Consider the following 18,250-nt stretch of genomic DNA (forward strand, 5'->3'; position numbering starts at 1 on the left):
TAGGAACAGCTCCAGTCTACAGCTCCCAGCATGAGCAATGCACAAGACAGGTGACTTCTGCATTTCCAACTGAGGTACTGGGTTCATCTCACTGGGGCTTGTCGGACAGTGGATGCCGGACAGCGGGTGCAGCCCATCGAGTGTGAGCCGAAGCAGGGTGAGGCATCGCCTCACCTAGGAAGCGTAAGGGGTCAAGGAATTCCCTTTCCTAGCAAAGGGAAGGGGTGACAGACAGCACCTGGAAAATTGGGTCACCGCCACCCTAATACTGCGCTTTTCCAACTGTCTTAGCAAACGGCACACCAGGAGATTATATCCCGTGCATAGCTCGGAGGGTCCCATGCCCACAGAGCCTCGCTTATTGCTAGCACAGCAGCCTGAGATCAAACTTCAGGCGGCGGTAAGGCTGGGGGATGGGCGCCCGCCACTGCTGAGGCTTGAGTAGGTAAACAAAGTGGCTGGGAAGCTCGAACTGGGTGGAGCCCACCACAGCTCAAGGAGGCCTGCCTGCCTCTGTAGACTCCAAATCTGGGGGCAGGGCATAGCCAAACAAAAGGCAGCAGAAACCTCTGCAGATTTAAATGTCCCTGTCTGACAGCTTTGAAGAGAGTAGTGGTTCTCCCAGCACAGAGTTTGAGATCTGAGAATGGACAGACTGCCTCCTCAGGTGGGTCCCTGAACCCCGAGTAACCTAACTGTGAGGCACCCCCCAGTAGGGGCAGACTGACACCTCACACGGCTGGGCACCCCTCTGAGACGAAGCTTCCAGAGGAACAATCAGGCAGGAACATTTGCTGTTCAGCAACATTCGCCGTTCTGCAGCCTCGGCTGCTGATATCCAGGCAAACAGGGTCTGGAGTGGACCTCCAGCAAACTCCAACAGACCTGCAGCTGAGGGTCCTGACTGTTAGAAGGAAAACTAACAAACAGAAAGGACATCCACACCAAAACCCCATCTGTACGTCACCATCATCAAAGACCAAAGGTAGATAAAACCACAAAGATGGGGAAAAAATAGGGCAGAAAAGCTGAAAATTCTAAAAATCAGAGCACCTCTCGCCCTCCAAAGGAACACAGCTCCTCACCAGCAATGGAACAAAGCTGGATGGAGAATGACTTTGACGAGTTGAGAGAAGGCTTCAGACAATCAAACTTCTCTGAGCTAAAGGAGGAAATTCGAACCCAACGCAAAGAAGCTAAAAACCTTGAAAAAAGATTAGACGAATGGCTAACTAGAATAACCAGTGTAGAGACGTCCTTAAATGACCTGATGGAGCTGAAAACCATGGCATGAGAACTACGTGACGAATGCACAAGCCTCAGTAGCCAATTCCATCAACTGGAAGAAAGGGTATCAGTGACTGAAGATCAGATGAATGAAATGAAGCGAGAAGTTTAGAGAAAAAAGAGTAAAAAGAAATGAGCAAAGCCTCCAAGAAACATGGGACTAGGTGAAAAGACCAAATCTACATCTGACTGGTGTACTGGAAAGTGACGGAGAGAATGGAACCAAGTTGGAAAACACTCTACAGGATATTATCCAGGAGAACTTCCCCAACCTAGCAAGGCAGGCCAACATTCAAACTCAGGAAATACAGAGAACGCCACAAAGATACTTCTCGAGAAGAGCAACTCCAAGACACATAATTGTCAGATTCACCAAAGTTGAAATGAAGGAAAAAATGTTAAGAACAGCCAGAGAGAAAGGTCGGGTTACCCACAAAGGGAAGCCCTTCAGATTAAAAGCAGATCTCTCAGCAGAAACTCTACAAGCCAGAAGAGAGTGGGGGCCAATATTCAACATTCTTAAAGAAAAGAATTTTCAACCCAGAATTTCATATCCAGCCAAACTAAACTTCATAAGTGAAGGAGAAATAAAATCCTTTACAGACAAGCAAATGCTGAGGATTTTGTCACCACCATGCCTGCCCTAAAAGAGCTCCTGGAGGAAAGGAACAACTGGTACCAGCCACTGCAAAAACATGCCAAAATATACAGACCATCGATGCTAGGAAGAAACTGCATCAACTAACGACCAAAATAACCAGCTAACATCATAGTGACAGGATCAAATTCACACATAACAATATTAACCTTAAATGTAAATGGGCTAAATGCTCCAATTAAAAGACACAGACTGGCAAATTGGATAAACAGTCAAGACCCATCAGTGTGCTGTATTCAGGAGACCCAACTCACGTGCAGAGACACACATAGGCTCAAAATAAAGGGATGGAGGAAGATCTACCAAGCAAATGGAAAACAAAAAAAGGCAGGGGATGCAATCCTAGTCTCTGATAAAACAGACTTTAAACCAACAAAGATCAAAAGAGACAAAGAAGGCTATTACATAATGGTAAACGGATCAATTCAACAAGAAGAGCTAACCATCCTAAATCTATATGCACCCAATACAGGAGCCCAGATTCATAAAGCAAGTCCTTAGAGATCTACAAAGAGACTTACACTCCCACACAATAATAATGGGAGACTTTAACACCCCAGTGTCAACATTAGACAGATCAACGAGACAGAAAGTTAACAAGGATATCCAGGAATTGAACTCAGCTCTGCACCAAGCAGACCTAACAGACATCTACAGAACTCCCCACCCCAAATCAACAGAATATACATTCTTCTCGGCACCACATCACACTTATTCCAAAATTGACCACATAGTTGGAAGTAAAGCACTCCTCGGCAAATGTAAAAGAACAGAAATTATAACAAACTGTCTCTCAGACCACAGTGCAATCAAACTAGAACTCAGGATTAAGAAACTCACCCAAAACTGCTCAACTATATGGAAACTGAAGAACCTGCTCCTGAATGACTACTGGGTACATAACGAAATGAAGGCAGAAATAAAGATGTTCTTTGAAACCAATGAGAACAAAGACACAACATACCAGAATCTCTGGGACACATTTAAAGCAGTGTGTAGAGGGAAATTTATAGCACTAAATGCCCACAAGAGAAAGCAAGAGAGATCTAAAATTGACACCCTAACATCACAATGAAAAGAACTAGAGAAGCAAGAGCAAACACATTCAAAAGCTAGCAGAAGACAAGAAATAACTGAGATCAGAGAAGAACTGAAGGAGATAGAGACACAAAAAACCCATAAAAAAATCACTGAATCCAGGAGTTGGTTTTCTGAAAGGATCAACAAAATTGATAGACCACTAGCAAGACTAATAAAGAAGAAAAGAGAGAAGAATCAAATAGATGCAATAAAAAATGATAAAGGGGATATCACCACCGATCCCACAGAAATACAAACTACCATCAGAAAATACTATAAACACTTCTATGCAAATAAACTAGAAAATCTAGAAGAAATGGATAAATTCCTGGACACACACACCCTCCCAAGACTAAACCAGGAAGAAATTGAATCCCTGAATAGACCAATAACAAACAGGCTCCGAAGTTGAGGCAATAATTAATAGCCTACCAACCAAAAAAAGTCCAGGACCAGATGGATTCACAGCCGAATTCTACCAGAGGTACAAGGAGGAGCTGGTACCATTCCTTCTGAAACTATTCCAATCAATAAAAAAAGAGGGAATCCTCCCTAACTCATTTTATGAGGCCAGCATCATCCTGATACCAAAGCCTGGCAGAGACACAACCAAAAAAGACAATTTTAGACCAATATCCCTGATGAACATTGATGCAAAAATCCTCAATAAAATACTGGCAAACCAAATCCAGCAGCACATCAAAAAGCTTATCCACCATCATCAAGTGGGCTTCATCCCTGGGATGCAAGGCTGGTTCAACATACGCAAATCAATAAACATAATCCAGCATATAAACAGAACCAAAGACAAAAACCACATGATTATCTCAATAGATGCAGAATAGGCCTTTGACAAAATCCAACAGCCCTTCATGCTAAAAACTCTCAATAAGTTAGGTATTGATGGGACATATCTCAAAATAATAAGAGCTACTTATGACAACCCCACAGCCAATATCATACTGAATGGGCAAAAACTGGAAGCATTCCCTTTGAAAACTGGCACAAGACAGGGATGCCCTCTCTCACCACTCCTATTCAACACAGTGCTGGAAGTTCTGGCCAGGGCAATCAGGCAGGAGCAAGATGTAAAGGGTATTCAATTAGGAAAAGAGTAATCAAATTGTCCCTGTTTGCAGATGACATGATTGTATATTTAGAAAACCCCATCGTCTCAGCCCAAAATCTCCTTAAGATGAAAAGCAACTTCAGCAAAGTCTCAGGATACAAAATCAATGTGCAAAAATCACAAGCATTCTTATACACCAATAACAGACAAACAGAGAGCCAAATCTTGAGTGAACTCACATTCACAATTGCTTCAAAGAGAATAAAATACCTAGGAATCCAACTTACAAGGGATGTGAAGGACCTCTTCAAGGAGAACTACAAACCACTGCTCAATGAAATAAAAGAGGATACAAACAAATGGAAGAACATTCCATGCTCATGGATAGGTAGAATCAATATCATGAAAAGGCCATAGGTAATTTATAGATTCAGTGCCATCCCCATCAAGCTACCAATGGCTTTCTTCACAGAATTGGAAAAAACTACTTTAAAGTTCATATGGAACCAAAAAAGAGCCTGCATTGCCAAGACAATCCTAAGCCAAAAGAACAAAGCTGGAGGCATCACGCTACCTGACTTCAAACTATACTACAAGGCTACAGTCACCAAAACAGCGTGGTACTGGTACCAAAACAGATATAGACCAATGGAACAGAACAGAGCCCTCAGAAATAATACCACACATCTACAAGCATCTGATCTGTGACAAACCTGACAAAAACAAGAAATGGGGAAAGGATTCCCTATTTCATAAATGGTGCTGGGAAAACTGGCTAGCCATGTGTAGAAAGCTGAAACTGGATCCTTTCTTTACACCTTATACACAAATTAATTCAAGATGGATTAAAGACTTAAATGTTAGACCTAAAACCATAAAAACCCTAGAAGAAAACCTAGGCAATACCATTCAGGACATAGGCATGGGGAAGGACTTCATGACTAAAACACCAAAAGCAATGGCAAGAAAAGCCAAAATTGACAAATGGGATCTAATTAAACTAAAGAGCTTCTGCACAGCAAAAGAAACTACCATCAGAGTGAACAGGCAACCCACAGAATGGGAGAAAATTTTTGCAACCTACTCATCTGACAAAGGGCTAATATTCAGAATCTACAAAGAACTCAAACAAATTTACAAGAAAAAAATCAAACAACCCCATCAAAATGTGGGCAAAGGATATGAACAGACACTTCTCAAAAGAAGACATTTATGCAGCCAAAAGACACATGAAAAAATGCTCATCATCACTGGCCATCAGAGAAATGCAAATCAAAACCACAATGAGATACCATCTCACACCAGTTAGGATGGTGATCATTAAAATGTCAGGAAACAACAGGTGCTGGAGAGGATGTGGAAAAATAGGAACACTTTTACACTGTTGGTGGGATGGTGAACTAGTTCAACCATTGTGGCAGACAGTGTGGCGATTTCTCATGGATCTAGAACTAGAAATACCATTTGACCCAGCCATCCAATTACTGGGTATGTACCCAAAGGATTATAAATCATGCTGCTATAAAGGCACATGCACACGCATGTTTATTGCGGCACTATTCACAATAGCAAAGACTTGGAACCAACCCAAATGTCCATCAATGATAGACTGGATTAAGAAAATGTGGCACATATACACCATGGAATACTACACAGCCATAAAAAGGGATGAGTTCCTGTCCTTTGTAGGGACATGGATGAAGCTGGAAACCATCATTCTCAGCAAAGTATCCCAAGAACAAAAAACCAAACTCCGCATGTTCTGACTCATAGGTGGGAACTGAACAATGAGAACACTTGGACATAGGAAGGGGAACATCACACACCAGGGCCTCTTGTGGGGTTGGGGGAGTGGGGAGGGAAAGCATCAGGAGATATACCCAATGTAAATGACGAGTTAATGGGTGCAGCACACCAACATGGCACATGTACACATATGTAACAAACCTGCACGTTGTGCACATGTACCCTAGAACTTAAAAGTATAATTAAAAAAAAAAAAAAGAAAATGTGGTATATATACACAACAGAATACCATTTAGCCTTAAAAGAGAACGCAACTCTGTCAATTGCCACAACATGGGTGAACCTGGACATTATGTTAAGTGAAATAAACCAGCCATGGAAAGACAAATACTGCATGATCTCACCTATATGTGGAATCTAACTAAGTCAAACTCATAGAAGTAAAGAGTAGAAAGGTTACCAGGGGCTGGGGTTTGGGGAGACGTTGATCAAAGCACAAAATTTCAGTTAGACAGGAGGAATAAGTTTTTGAGATTACACTGCATGGTGATTATAGCTAATGACAACGTATTATGTATTTCAAAATTGTTAAAGTAAAAATCAAATGTTCTCACCACTAAAGATGATATGTGGGGTAATATGTTAATTAGCTTTGCTAATCATTGTACAATGCATACATATATCAAAATATAATGTTATACCTCATATATACATTTATCATTTGTCAATTAAAATTAAAAAACAAAAACTCACAATGAAAAGCTTAACACAGGCTGGGTGCAGTGGCTCACGACTGTAATCCCAGCACTTTGCACTTTGGGAGGCCGAGGCGGGTGATCTCCTGATTCAAGACCAGCCTGACCAATATGACGAAACTCCATCTCTACTAAAAATACAAAAATTAGCTGGGCATTGTGGCATGTGCCTGTAGTCCCAGCTACTCGGGAGGCTAAGACAGAAGAATTGCTTGAACCTGGGAGGCGGAGGTTTCAGTGAGCTGAGTTCATGCCACTGCACTCCAGCCTGGGAGACAGAGTGAGGCTCCGTCTCAAAAAAAAAAAAAAAAAAAAGCAAGCAAGTCTGTGGCACTGCCCTCCCAGTTTCCCTGCCGGTTCCCACGCGTTGTCCATTTGAGCTGAAAATGACCAGCTACAATAGCCTAAAGCATTTTGTATGACTGCTTACCTGTCAATGAACTGATCAATAATGACAATATCGCCAGGCTGAATCTCCTCCCTCAAGGAGCCACAAGCTGTGGTCACTATGACATGTGTACAGCCCTCTTCCTTCAAAGCCCAGATGTTCGCCTGGTAGTTGACCTTTGAAGGCATGATGGTGTGCTGCCTTCCATGCCTATGGAAGGAGAGAAGAAATTGTTAACCCGTGATGAGTACACCACCAACTGTTTTCTCCTAGAGCCTAGAAAAAACTAAGTGATTCTCTAGCAATGACCACAGACTAACACAGGGGGTCTCCTAGAACCCAGTCCAGTGAGCAACTAAAACTAAAATTTAGGTTCACTGGATTCTGAGAAGCCACTCCTGTTTCAAATATGTAGAGTGGCAGACAGACCCTAGTGAGGACCCCACTGTCATGCTCTGTATAAAGGGTCAGTGAACCTGGGACTTGCATCCAGCCAATAGAAAAATGGTAAACGTGCTATAAGTCACTCCCACGATTAGGCTCTACCTTGCAAGCATGCACAGGAGATTCTCCTGCCGGACTCCTGCATGCTTGCAAGGTACAGCTTAACCATGGAGGTGACTTCTAGCACCTTTGCCATATCCTAATAGCAAGAAGCAAGCTGCAGTCAAGTGAACAGCCTGTGGAGCAGGCCACACGGCAGGGAATGTGAACCACCTCTAGGAGCCAAAGGCCTCCGCCCTGTAACTTCTAGGGAGTGAATTCTCCTACAACTACACGAGCTTGAACAAGGACCTCAAGCTTCAGATGGGGACTCAGTCCTTGAATATGCCTTGTGGGGCCTTGTGCAACCCCAAGCAGAGGACTGGCTAAGCTGTGCCAGACTTCTGACCAACAGGAACTAGGAGATGATGTGTGCTATTTTAAGCTGCTAAATTTGTGGTAATTTGTTACACAACAGTAGAGAACTCATACATATATCTTGACTAACTTCTAACAGTGGGATAAAAATGACTTGGCCTCCTCTGTAATATGGAGCAGCACCAGCCTCCTTAAGGAAACAACAGCACAGACACAAGTAACCCACTTCAGAAGCCCTAAGCCTACTTCCCACAGACATATAACTACTACCAGCAAGAGGTCATTAATGATGCATTGTTTTTCTTTATCTTTATAAGAAGGGGGAAAAAAATGAACAAAACATTTCTTCTTGCAGTTAGAACTAAAACCAGAGCTTTGATTTTAGTCATCTGATCTACTTTACACAATGTAAGGGGCAAGAGCATGAGATCTTTGATCTCCTAAGTCAATATAACTTAACCAAAAATAAAACATTGTAAATAAAGGTTACTTAGATGTTCTGATTCTGCCAACATATAAAAGCTCAGACCTGTATCTTTACTCTTTCCAGAATTTAAGTTAAATTTAAATTATCCTTTAGTAGTAACATCCAAAAAGCTTAAAATACCATACCTTGCAAGGAGGACGCAATCAACATTTTTTATCTTCCCCAAAATTAAGGCATCAGATGGCTGCATGCAATGAAAAAATGACATTTAACTCAGTGATTTAAAAACAGGTATGTAAATTATAATTGTTCAACCACAACAGGACTCATGGAATCTGAAGAGTCTGAGGATACAACTTAGAGAAGAGGCAAGATCTGATTATCAATATAATCATTTAATCAATTACTTATTGATCCCTCTGCAGGCACAGATTCACAGGACTCAAGGTTACCATGGGCACCTGTGTAGGTACCATTTAGTCAGATCTATTTGTAACGAGTACCCCAGGGAACTCTGATGGTAGACTGGTCAAATTTAGATGTCTCAAGGTTATTGGGCAGGTTCGAGAACAGGTGTGAAGGTGAAAGGCAGAAAGGATAAGAAGCCACCATCATGACACTAAGAATTCAGCACTGGAAATGTCTGCTTGTGTTAACCAGGTCTAAGATGATCATGGAAATGACTTGAGGTAACAAAGGCTGGAAAGACCCTTAGAACTGAGGGGTTTAAGAAAATGAACCAGGATGACTGCAGGACTGGGAGCACACAAGGTCAACCTAAGAATTTAGCTGAAAAGGAGGGTTTGGTTGGGACAGCCAGATAGAGAGATCTTACAGATGGACCAGAGGACGTAGCAATATGGAATTAGGAGAATGCAGACACCCTCACCCCGGCCTAGGCTGAGTGACATGGGCTTGGAGAACAAGCAACCTCTCCTATAAAAGGAGGAGCATTTTATTTCTAGCTCAGTTACACATTCAACTAACATCAGGTATGTTCTAATTCCCCAAAACAATTCTTTCCACTCAAATGCCGCTTCGTAACAATAATTCATCCTATTAGTCATCAGCCTGTCCCCTAATTAGTGTGGTGTGACCTATTGGCCACAAATTAGAAGATTTGAATGTGGATTTGAAAAGTACAGTCTGAAATGAGTCTGTGGTCTGAAATGAGTATCTGATTTCCAGCAACAGAATGAGAAGTGATTTACATACTAAGTAGCCATTTTCTCAAAACATCAAAGTGTGAGGCGCCCATCAGACACCTTCTCAGCTGACGGAACCCAACAGCAGAACTTCTGGCCCTCTCTGCTGGGAGCAGACAGCCCTGGGCTGCCAAAACAAAAGCAATTCTTTTTTTTTTTTTTAATTCAAAAATCAAGCCAGCAAGGAGAAATGAAAAAACTAAAAAACTAACATGTCTCCACAAGTTGGATATTAACCTTGCCAAATGGAGTATCCACATATTTTTCAGTTCTTCCTTCTAAAATTTCTGGATCATCCAGGCCTGTTCCACCAATTATTCCAATCTAAGAGAGAAAAAGACAGAGAAGATTATTGTATTTGGTAATTTTTATTAGAAATAAGATTCTAAGCAAATTCATTTATTCATATGCTCTTCTCCATTCCTGCCAAGCCCTAGTTATTTTTTTGAAATCTGAAAATTACTGAACATCAACCAACAGATATTTCAAAGCCTTCCATAAAAATCAACAAACATTTGAAGGCCTTCTATATTCTATAAGTAACCAAAACGTAGGGCACCTTTTTGGACTACATCACATTTACTTCTGACTGTCTGAATTACAAGTCAGCATAGAGAGGTATTTTAACCAACTCAAGGTAGAAAATCAAACCTAAAAGTAGGCAAGTATGGTAGTGGAAAGTACCTTCTGATCAATTTTGTTTCTCTGTCAAATGGACTATAGAATAAACAATGTTCAGAAGACTGCTGGGATATAAAATATTAGGTATTCCATTTGGTATTGATTTCTCCTCACTGTTCTATTTGATAAAGAAATGAGAGATTATCTTTCCCACGCCATTAGAATCACAGAGCTAGGAGAGAATGCAGACAGAGGAGACTGAAATTGCATGAAAAGTTACCCACATATACATTTATGAAAACAATCATTCATATATGTATGCAAATTCATATTTACATGTTGTAAATATACATATAGCATACTCATGTATATTACTCAGTAAATACATTTATGCAAATATAAATAAGTAATTCAAAAGGTAGTTATAAGTTTTTTTTAAGTTCATGCATTGTATTGCATTTTTCAGAGATTATCTTGAAAGTCCTTGTCTGAGTTAAAGAAACCTAGCACTATCCTCTGAGAGTTGATCTAATTTGATGATTAAGAAAGACAAACAAGAACAATTACAAAAATAAATAAAAATCAACTAAACTGTTAAAACTAAAAATAAGTAACAAATCATTAGGGAAATTTCCTTGGGCTGGTACCTCCTAAAGGAGAGAGTAAACAGTGCCAGGCTAACTTTATTAGAAACCTAATTAATGCGAAGTGACCTGAGCATTGTTGTTTTTCAATGAAAAGCTTTAAATCTATTGTCACAAGGGTAACTAAATAAAATAAAGTAGGCCTCAAGAAAAAAATTCCAGGGTTAAGAATTCAGTGAACATCTGCATTAAATAATTTTCAGGTCAGGTTACACAAGTTGAGTCCTATCAACACGTAAAAAAATGGTTACCTTTCTGGCTCAGTTTCCTGAAAAAAACAAAACACACACACACAAAAAGCAACAACAACAAAAAACAAACAAGAAAATAGGGACAATTTAGTGAGGTTTTTACTGAAGAACTCTGCCTGTTTCCCATGACATGGTTACATAATTTGTGACTGTCCACCACAATTTCCTTAAGTGGCAAAGCCAGGCTTTGATGTTGGCGCCATCTTGTGGAGGTATATTATTAAAACCACAGGAGGTTAACACACTTTTATGTCAACGAACAAAGAGTAACCAGTATTATAGCTTTCAAATCAACAGAAGTGTTCACTTAAGTCAATACATTTAAATTACAGCACTTCAATAGAAAATAACAAAAATTCATACTGTTTTAGGAAATCCCAATCCTTCCTTAGCCTGGCTTCTCCATCTTATCCTTCATTCCGTGGACCTCTGAAGCACCACAGGTCATGAGGAGGCTAAGAAACCATCCAGCCCATGTCCTCACCTGGGACACAGATATGAACTGCTGACTCTGAAATTACTCTCAGCCAACTCCCTGGGGATTCAGCTACTAGCTTTTTAACTTATCACCACTTTGGCCTGGCTGTTTCTGGGTGTTCCCTGAGCCAGGGCATCTCAGATTCTGGATTCAACACTGGATGCTCGGGATCAAATACACAAATCGAGTTGGGCTTTGTTTGGAGCCACCCTCTGAGTTTAGGTGAACTTGCCCAGCATCGTAGCAGTTGTTGAGAAATGCTAACCAGGTGTCCCGCTGAAATTCAGAGCCCCTGAGCTCACTCTCAGCAACCCCAAGCTTCAGTCTGCACCATCTGGCTGCATAATGACTCTGCACCAGGTAGCTGGCAACTCAGCCCTCAGCAAGGAACATGTAGTAGCCCTGGACATGAAAGCAAGAGTGGCTACTGCTCTGGAATGATCTGCAGGCAAGCCCATCCAGTCACTTTACTAGGTCCAGTTGTTTACGGAAACCTACATTGTGCGAGGGATACAGGGACAAGTGTAGCAACTGAGTCCCGCCATCCCAGGAAACTGGACCTCTAAGATGGAGGCCAGCAGGGCCAAGATGTGGCCAATGTCGCCACCTGCTGGCTCCACAGCAAAGTACAACTGGGATGAAGTACCCAAGCACTGATGGCCCAATTCTATCCACATTCCTTTGAGTCTCTAAGTTTGTGTCAACTCAGTACTGCCTTAGTTATAAAGTAACTGTGTCTGTGGACTTACATGTTAAAGGCACTGTGCTAAGTGCTTCAGTGGCCTTACCTTATTTCATCATCAGGACCATAAGATGGCCCCTACAGAATGTTACCCGTTTTACAAACGAAGAAAGAGAAGCACAAAAATTAAAAACCTCGTCCAAGGGCCAATCATAAGGAGCAAAGCTGGGATACAAATCTAGGTCTTTCAGGCTTAACCACTATGATGTGCCCTCTCCGAATATCCCCTGGAGTCCTCCATAACATTACACCTTATTAGAAAAGTTATTTGTCTCCATGTTATGAGGTAACATGCTCAGAGAGGTCAAGTTCATGACGAAGGTCACAGAACAAGCACAGAAACAGTGACTCCAGGTATCTGAGTGAATCATCTCAGAGGGGAGGAAAACTCTTTCTTAATGACCTCATCCACCCTCAGGAAACAATGACAAGACCTTGCCAGGCCTCCTGGGCAGGAAGCGTCAGTCCTCAGACCAGTTAATTCTAGACTGTGTAGGAAATGTGTTCAAGACCTGAGATGGAATTTCTGCCCAGCCAGGACTTCTTTATTACACAAGATAGAGTTCTGAAATAGGGAGTCAATCAAGGTCCTTGACAGATTTTAAAAGCTAGTGGCTTATGCCACACTTTTCCACTGACTGACCATCAAACCAAACTTCTCAAAACTAGACCTTCTGCATTGATAATAAATAAAGCTCTCTATGACATCTGCTTCAGAACCCTAAAGCTGCCCACACCTACCTACAGTGACTTGAACCACCTGGTGTCTGCAACCATGAGTGGGGTCACCATCTGTCTGCATTTCCCTGGCCAACTCAATGCTGACTTGCAGAAGCTGGCCGCAAACATGGTCCTGTTCCCCCACCTGCACTTCATGTATGGCTTCCCCCTGCTGACCAGCCGGGACAACCAGCAGTACTGGGCCCTCATGGTGCGTGAGCCCACTTGGCAGTTCTTTGATGCCAAGAATATGATGGCTGCCTGCAACCTCTGCCATGGCTGCTACGTAATGGTAGCTGCCATGTTCAGGGGCCACATGTCCATGAAGGAGGTGGACATGCACATGCTTAATGCCCAAAACATGAACAGCAGCTACTTTGTTGGTTGGATCCCCCAAGATATAAAAACAGCTGTGTGTGACTTCCCACCCTGGGGGCTAAAGATGTCTGGCCACCTTCACTGGCAACCACACTGCTATCTAGGATCTGATCAAGGGCATCTCAGAGCAGTTCACAGGTATACTTCGGTGCAAAGCTTTCCTGTACTGGTACACGGGCGAGGGCATGGATGAGATGGAATTCACCGAGGCTGAAAGCAACATGAACGACCTGGTGTCTGAGTACCAGCAGTAGCAGGAGGCCACGGCTGAGGAGGAAGAGTTTAAGTGAGCCAAGGAGGAGGTAGGTGGCCTAGAGCCTTCTGTTACTGTGTAAAGGGTGGAAGTGGTGTGAACCCTTTATTCACGCACAATCTGTTCTATGACAGCCATGTCTTACTGTATGTGCGCTTGCTGTTGTGTCTTGACATCACATGTTCTAAAGACACCCCAAAGAAAGCATTTTCTTAGTGAAAAAAAAATTTTTTTTGTTCAAGAACAAATCAGTCCAAGGGTCTGACTTCTCTGAGACTGTGAAAGCATTTATCCAAATACCAGTTCACCTGGTCAGAACAGTTACTTCTAGCAATGTGGAAAGGGTGCATAGTAACCCCTACTCTGTCTATGTCTTCTAGTACCTGGCTACAAGAGATTTTACCAGCCCTTCTTTGTCCCAGAAACCATTCACCATCACTTTGAGGCCTGGGCGCACTGCCGTTAGGAACCCAGCACTCTATAATGGCATTTTCAAAATACCATCACCCCAAGCGGTTGAGACTAGCTCATGCCAGGGAGATGGGCTGCCTCTGAGTGCCTCACGCTCATGATAAGGTAAGCGAGCCAGAGCTGGAGCTGGCACAGCCCGATCTGAGCACTGCAGTCCTTTAGCTCTGGTTGCCATAACAATTTTGGCAAGCACAGCAGACGGAGGCCCTCATTATTAGGCTGACATGGCTTTGAGGCCTGTCAGGGCCTTGCAAAATCCTGGAAGCCTAGCTGTATGAGAGGGAGCAACCAACTGTCTCAGGCTGTGAGGACTGTTAAAAACCTGCAATAGGGTCCACAGGGATAGCTGGGGTCTCCATCTCTGACAAGACACCCCCTCTGTAGGCCACCCTTGTAGGTAATGGTTATGGATGGAATTGTATCTCCCCTAAGTTCATAGGTTGAAGTTCCAACTCTCAGTACCTCAGAATGTGACTATATTTGCCGTTTTTAAACAGGTAATTCAGATCAAATGAGGTCACTGGGATGGGCCCTAATGCAGTATACCTCATGTTATGGTTTGAATGTGGTCATCTTCAAAACTCATGTTGAGGCTTGGTCCCCAAATATAGTGATGCTGGGAGGTAGTACCTTTAAGAGGAGTTTGAGTCATGAGCCATGGTAATAATCCACCCCCATTAAGGGATTCATGCAGTCCCAGGGGAGGGTGTTCTTGCTCTCATTGGGTTGGATTAGTTCCAGTGAGAGTGGGTTGTTATGAAGCAAAGTTTGTCTCTCTCTTTTTTGTTTCCTTTTCCTATCTCCCTCGTCTCCCTTTCATTTCTTTTAAATAAACCTCTTCTCTTTATAAATTACCCTGTCTCAGGTATTCTGTTATAGCAACAGAAAACAGACTAAGAAAACTGTTGTCCTTACAAGAGATTGGGATATAACCACATACAGAGGGAAGACCCTGTGAAGACAAATGGAGAACATTGCCATGTACAAGCCAAGCAGACTGACCTTACAAGAAATCCACCTTGATCTCACCTTGATCTTGGACTTCTAACCTCCAGCGCTGTGAGGAGATAATGCTTCTGTTGCATAAGCTACCCATTCTGTAGTGCTTTGTTATAGCAGGCCTAGCGAACTAATACAGTGACTCTATATTTTAGTCAGAGAAGCTTGGATGATGCAAGCGCTCAAAACATCCATGGTTTTTATTTGAGCAAATGCCCCTTGAGAAGTACAGGTATCAGTCTAAAGGGCAGACACCCTCTTAAAGACACACTTCACCTGCTGAAATGGCCAGATATTTTTAGAGGAGGACTCTCCCTAATGCATACTTTGTTAGAGCTCTCCTATGCCTGTGGAGCAACGGTGGGAGCCACCCACCCTCCTGAACCAGCTGCTGGATACTAGGACATTCCCCTTCTCTAGCTTTCAATACCAAAGCCCAGGCCCCAGGGATTCTGATTAGTTGGGCAAGGCGTAGTTTGTTTTTAAAGCTCCGCAGGTGGTTCTAAAGTGCCCTCAGAACTAAGCAACCTGCTCTAGGGCCTAGACCATAAATTTCTTTCTTTCTTTTTTTTTTTTTTGAGATGGAGTCTCGCTCTGTCGCCCAGGCTGGAGTGCAGTGGTGCGATCTCGGCTCACTGCAAGCTCCGCCTCCCAGTTTCACACCATTCTCCTGCCTTAGTCTCCCAAGTAGCTGGGACTACAGGAGGCTGCCACCGTGCCCGGCTAATTTTTTGTATTTTTAGTAGAGACGGGGTTTCACCGTGTTAGCCAGGATGGTCTCGATCTTCTGATCTTGTGATCCGCCCGCCTCGGCCTCCCAAAGTGCTGGGATTACAGGCATGAGCCACCGCGCCCAGCCCCTAGACCATAAATTTTTAAAACGTGGGCTGAGTGTGGCAAGCTGAACAATGCCCCTGTCCCAAGAGATCCTAGCTACATCCTAATTCCCAGAACCTGGGAATGTTACCTCAAATATGATTAAATCCAGGATCTTGAGATGGGGAGATTATCCTAGATTATCTGGGTGGGACCTAAATGAAATCACAAGGAGGCAAGAAGGTCAAATGAGGAAGAAAGTGATATAATGATAGAAGCAGAGGGAGAGAAAAAGGGACATGATGTGGGGCCATGGGCCAAGAAGTGCTGGTGCCTCCAGAAGCTAAAAAAGGCAAGGAAATAGGTTTTCCCCATAAGCAAGAGAAACTTATCTCCTCACAGTTCTGGAGGCTAGAAGTCCAACATTAAGGTGAGATTGGGATTGATTTCTTCTAAGGTCAGTCTCCTTGGCTTGTAGATGGCAGCGTTCTCCATGTGTCTTCACATGGTCTTCCCTCTGTATGTGTCCGTGTCCCAATCTCTTACAAGCCCAACAGTTTTCTTAGTCTGTTTTCTGCTGCTATAACAGAATACCTGAGATTGGGTAATTTATAAAGAAAAGAGGCTTATTTAGCTCATGGTTCTACAGGTTCAGAAGACTGAAAAAGGCAAGGAAATGGTTTTTCTAAGAGGAACCAGCCCGATACACATGTTAATTTTAGCCCTGTAAGACTCATTTTGGATTTGTGGACTCCAGAACTGTAAGAGAATATGTGTGTGTGTGTGTGTGTGTGTGTGTGTGTGTGTGTTTGGAAACAGAGTCTCACTTTGTCACCCAGGCTGCTGGAGTGCAGTGGTGAAATCTCAGCTCACTGCAGCCTCAACCTCCTGGGTTCAAGAGACCCTACTGCCTCAGCCCCCAAGGAGCTGAACTACAAGCGTGCACCGCCATGCCTGGCTAATTTTTTTGTATTTTTTGCAGAGATGGGGTTTCACCATGCTGCCCAGGCTGGTCTTGAACGCCTGAGCTCAAGCAGTCTATCCACCTCAGCCTCCCAAAGTGCTATGATTACAGGCATGAGCCACCATGCCCGGCCTCATGTGTGTTGTCTTTAGCCACTCCATTTGTGAAAACTGTTATAGCAGCAACAGGAAACTATTACACTAAGGGAAGAACTTGTTAAAAATGTAGATGGCCACCCTTTCCAAAGCTCTCTAGGTCAGTGGCTGTCAAACTTCAGTGGACATCTGAATATTCTAAGGCTTGTCAAAACCTAGATTGCTGGGCCCCAGCCCCAGAGTTTCTGATTCACTGGGACTGGGGTGGGGCCTATGAACTTGCATTTCTAGCAAATGACCAGGTGATATGAATGCATGACACGCTTTGAGAACCACTGCTTTAGATGCTTTTGAGGCACAGGCTGGAATGCCATGACTACAACCACAGGTGAGGATCCAGAATCCACTGCATACAAACATTTTCCTTAACTGCTTCCTCAGCTGTACCTATAGGGTAAGATTTTTACTAATCCATACAATTATCAAGAGAATAAAGTGAAATAATGTATTACCATCAGTCACTGTTTCTGTATACCCTACCACTCCTGGCAAAAATAAAAAATCAAAATAAACTTCCTCAAAGCAACAAAAAAAGCCCTTATTTCCTCCTTTTACTCTGCTGAGCAGTACAAAACCTGGCTGCTCCTACCTCTCTTCAGCAGGTAGTCTTTTTTGGGATTTAGCCTTGGGGTCCTCAACTCAATGTCAAACAGCTCTCCTGGGGGTATCTGGAAACAGGGCTATTTCTGGCTGTCATGACTAGGGGGAGTGCTACTGGCATTTCTGCGGAGGGGGTTAAGGGTTGTACTCCATGTCCTGCAATGCTTGGGACAGTCCTACAAAAGAAATACTTGTCCTGCCCAAAATGCCCTTGTGTCCCTAGGCAAAAAAAATGAAGGCTTGTTGGTCATTTGATTTTCAACTGGGGCCTGCAGGTTGTCCTCAGTTTCAGATAGCCACACAAGGACTCTCAGGCTGAAGGCCCTTGCAGGCCACACTCGAGACAGCAAAGCAGGGAGTGTAAAGGCCCATATTCCACAGTCTACAAACCATGACTTGTCCATCTCCCTTAACATCATTATGTTGATAGCTCACTACCAACCTACAATGGGACCATATCCCCTCCTTGTCACAGCAACCATGATTAACAAGTTGTTGTTATTATTATTATTGAGACAGGATCTTACTCTGTCACCCAGGCTGGAGTGCAATGGCGCAGTCTCTGCTCACTGCAACCTCTGCCTCCTGGGCTCAAGAGATTCGCCCACCTTGGCCTCCTGAGTAGCTGGGATTACATGCGTGCAGCACCGTGCCTGGCTAATTTTTGTATTTTTTGTAGAAA

The 18,250-nt window shown here is 43.0% G+C and overlaps 1 protein-coding gene across 11 annotated transcripts in view; it reads right to left on the bottom strand.

Annotated features, from left to right (window-relative positions):
- Positions 1–18,250, bottom strand: part of MTAP (methylthioadenosine phosphorylase) — a 355,183-nt gene that overhangs the window by 116,078 nt on the left and 220,855 nt on the right. For all 11 annotated transcript variants that reach the window (XR_010148751.1, XR_010148750.1, XM_054657987.2 and 8 more), the window contains 3 exons: positions 9,714–9,800; positions 8,457–8,515; positions 7,026–7,193 (listed from right to left, as the gene is read on the bottom strand). Coding sequence is in view for 9 of the 11 variants with exons in the window: in XM_054657987.2 (XP_054513962.1) it covers positions 7,026–7,193; positions 8,457–8,515; positions 9,714–9,800 (314 nt within the window). In the remaining 2 variants the exon portion in view is untranslated. The remainder of the gene's footprint in view (positions 1–7,025; positions 7,194–8,456; positions 8,516–9,713; positions 9,801–18,250) is intronic.

This window comes from Pan troglodytes, chromosome 11 (assembly GCF_028858775.2).
Source record: "Pan troglodytes isolate AG18354 chromosome 11, NHGRI_mPanTro3-v2.0_pri, whole genome shotgun sequence".
Lineage (NCBI taxonomy): Eukaryota > Metazoa > Chordata > Mammalia > Primates > Hominidae > Pan > Pan troglodytes.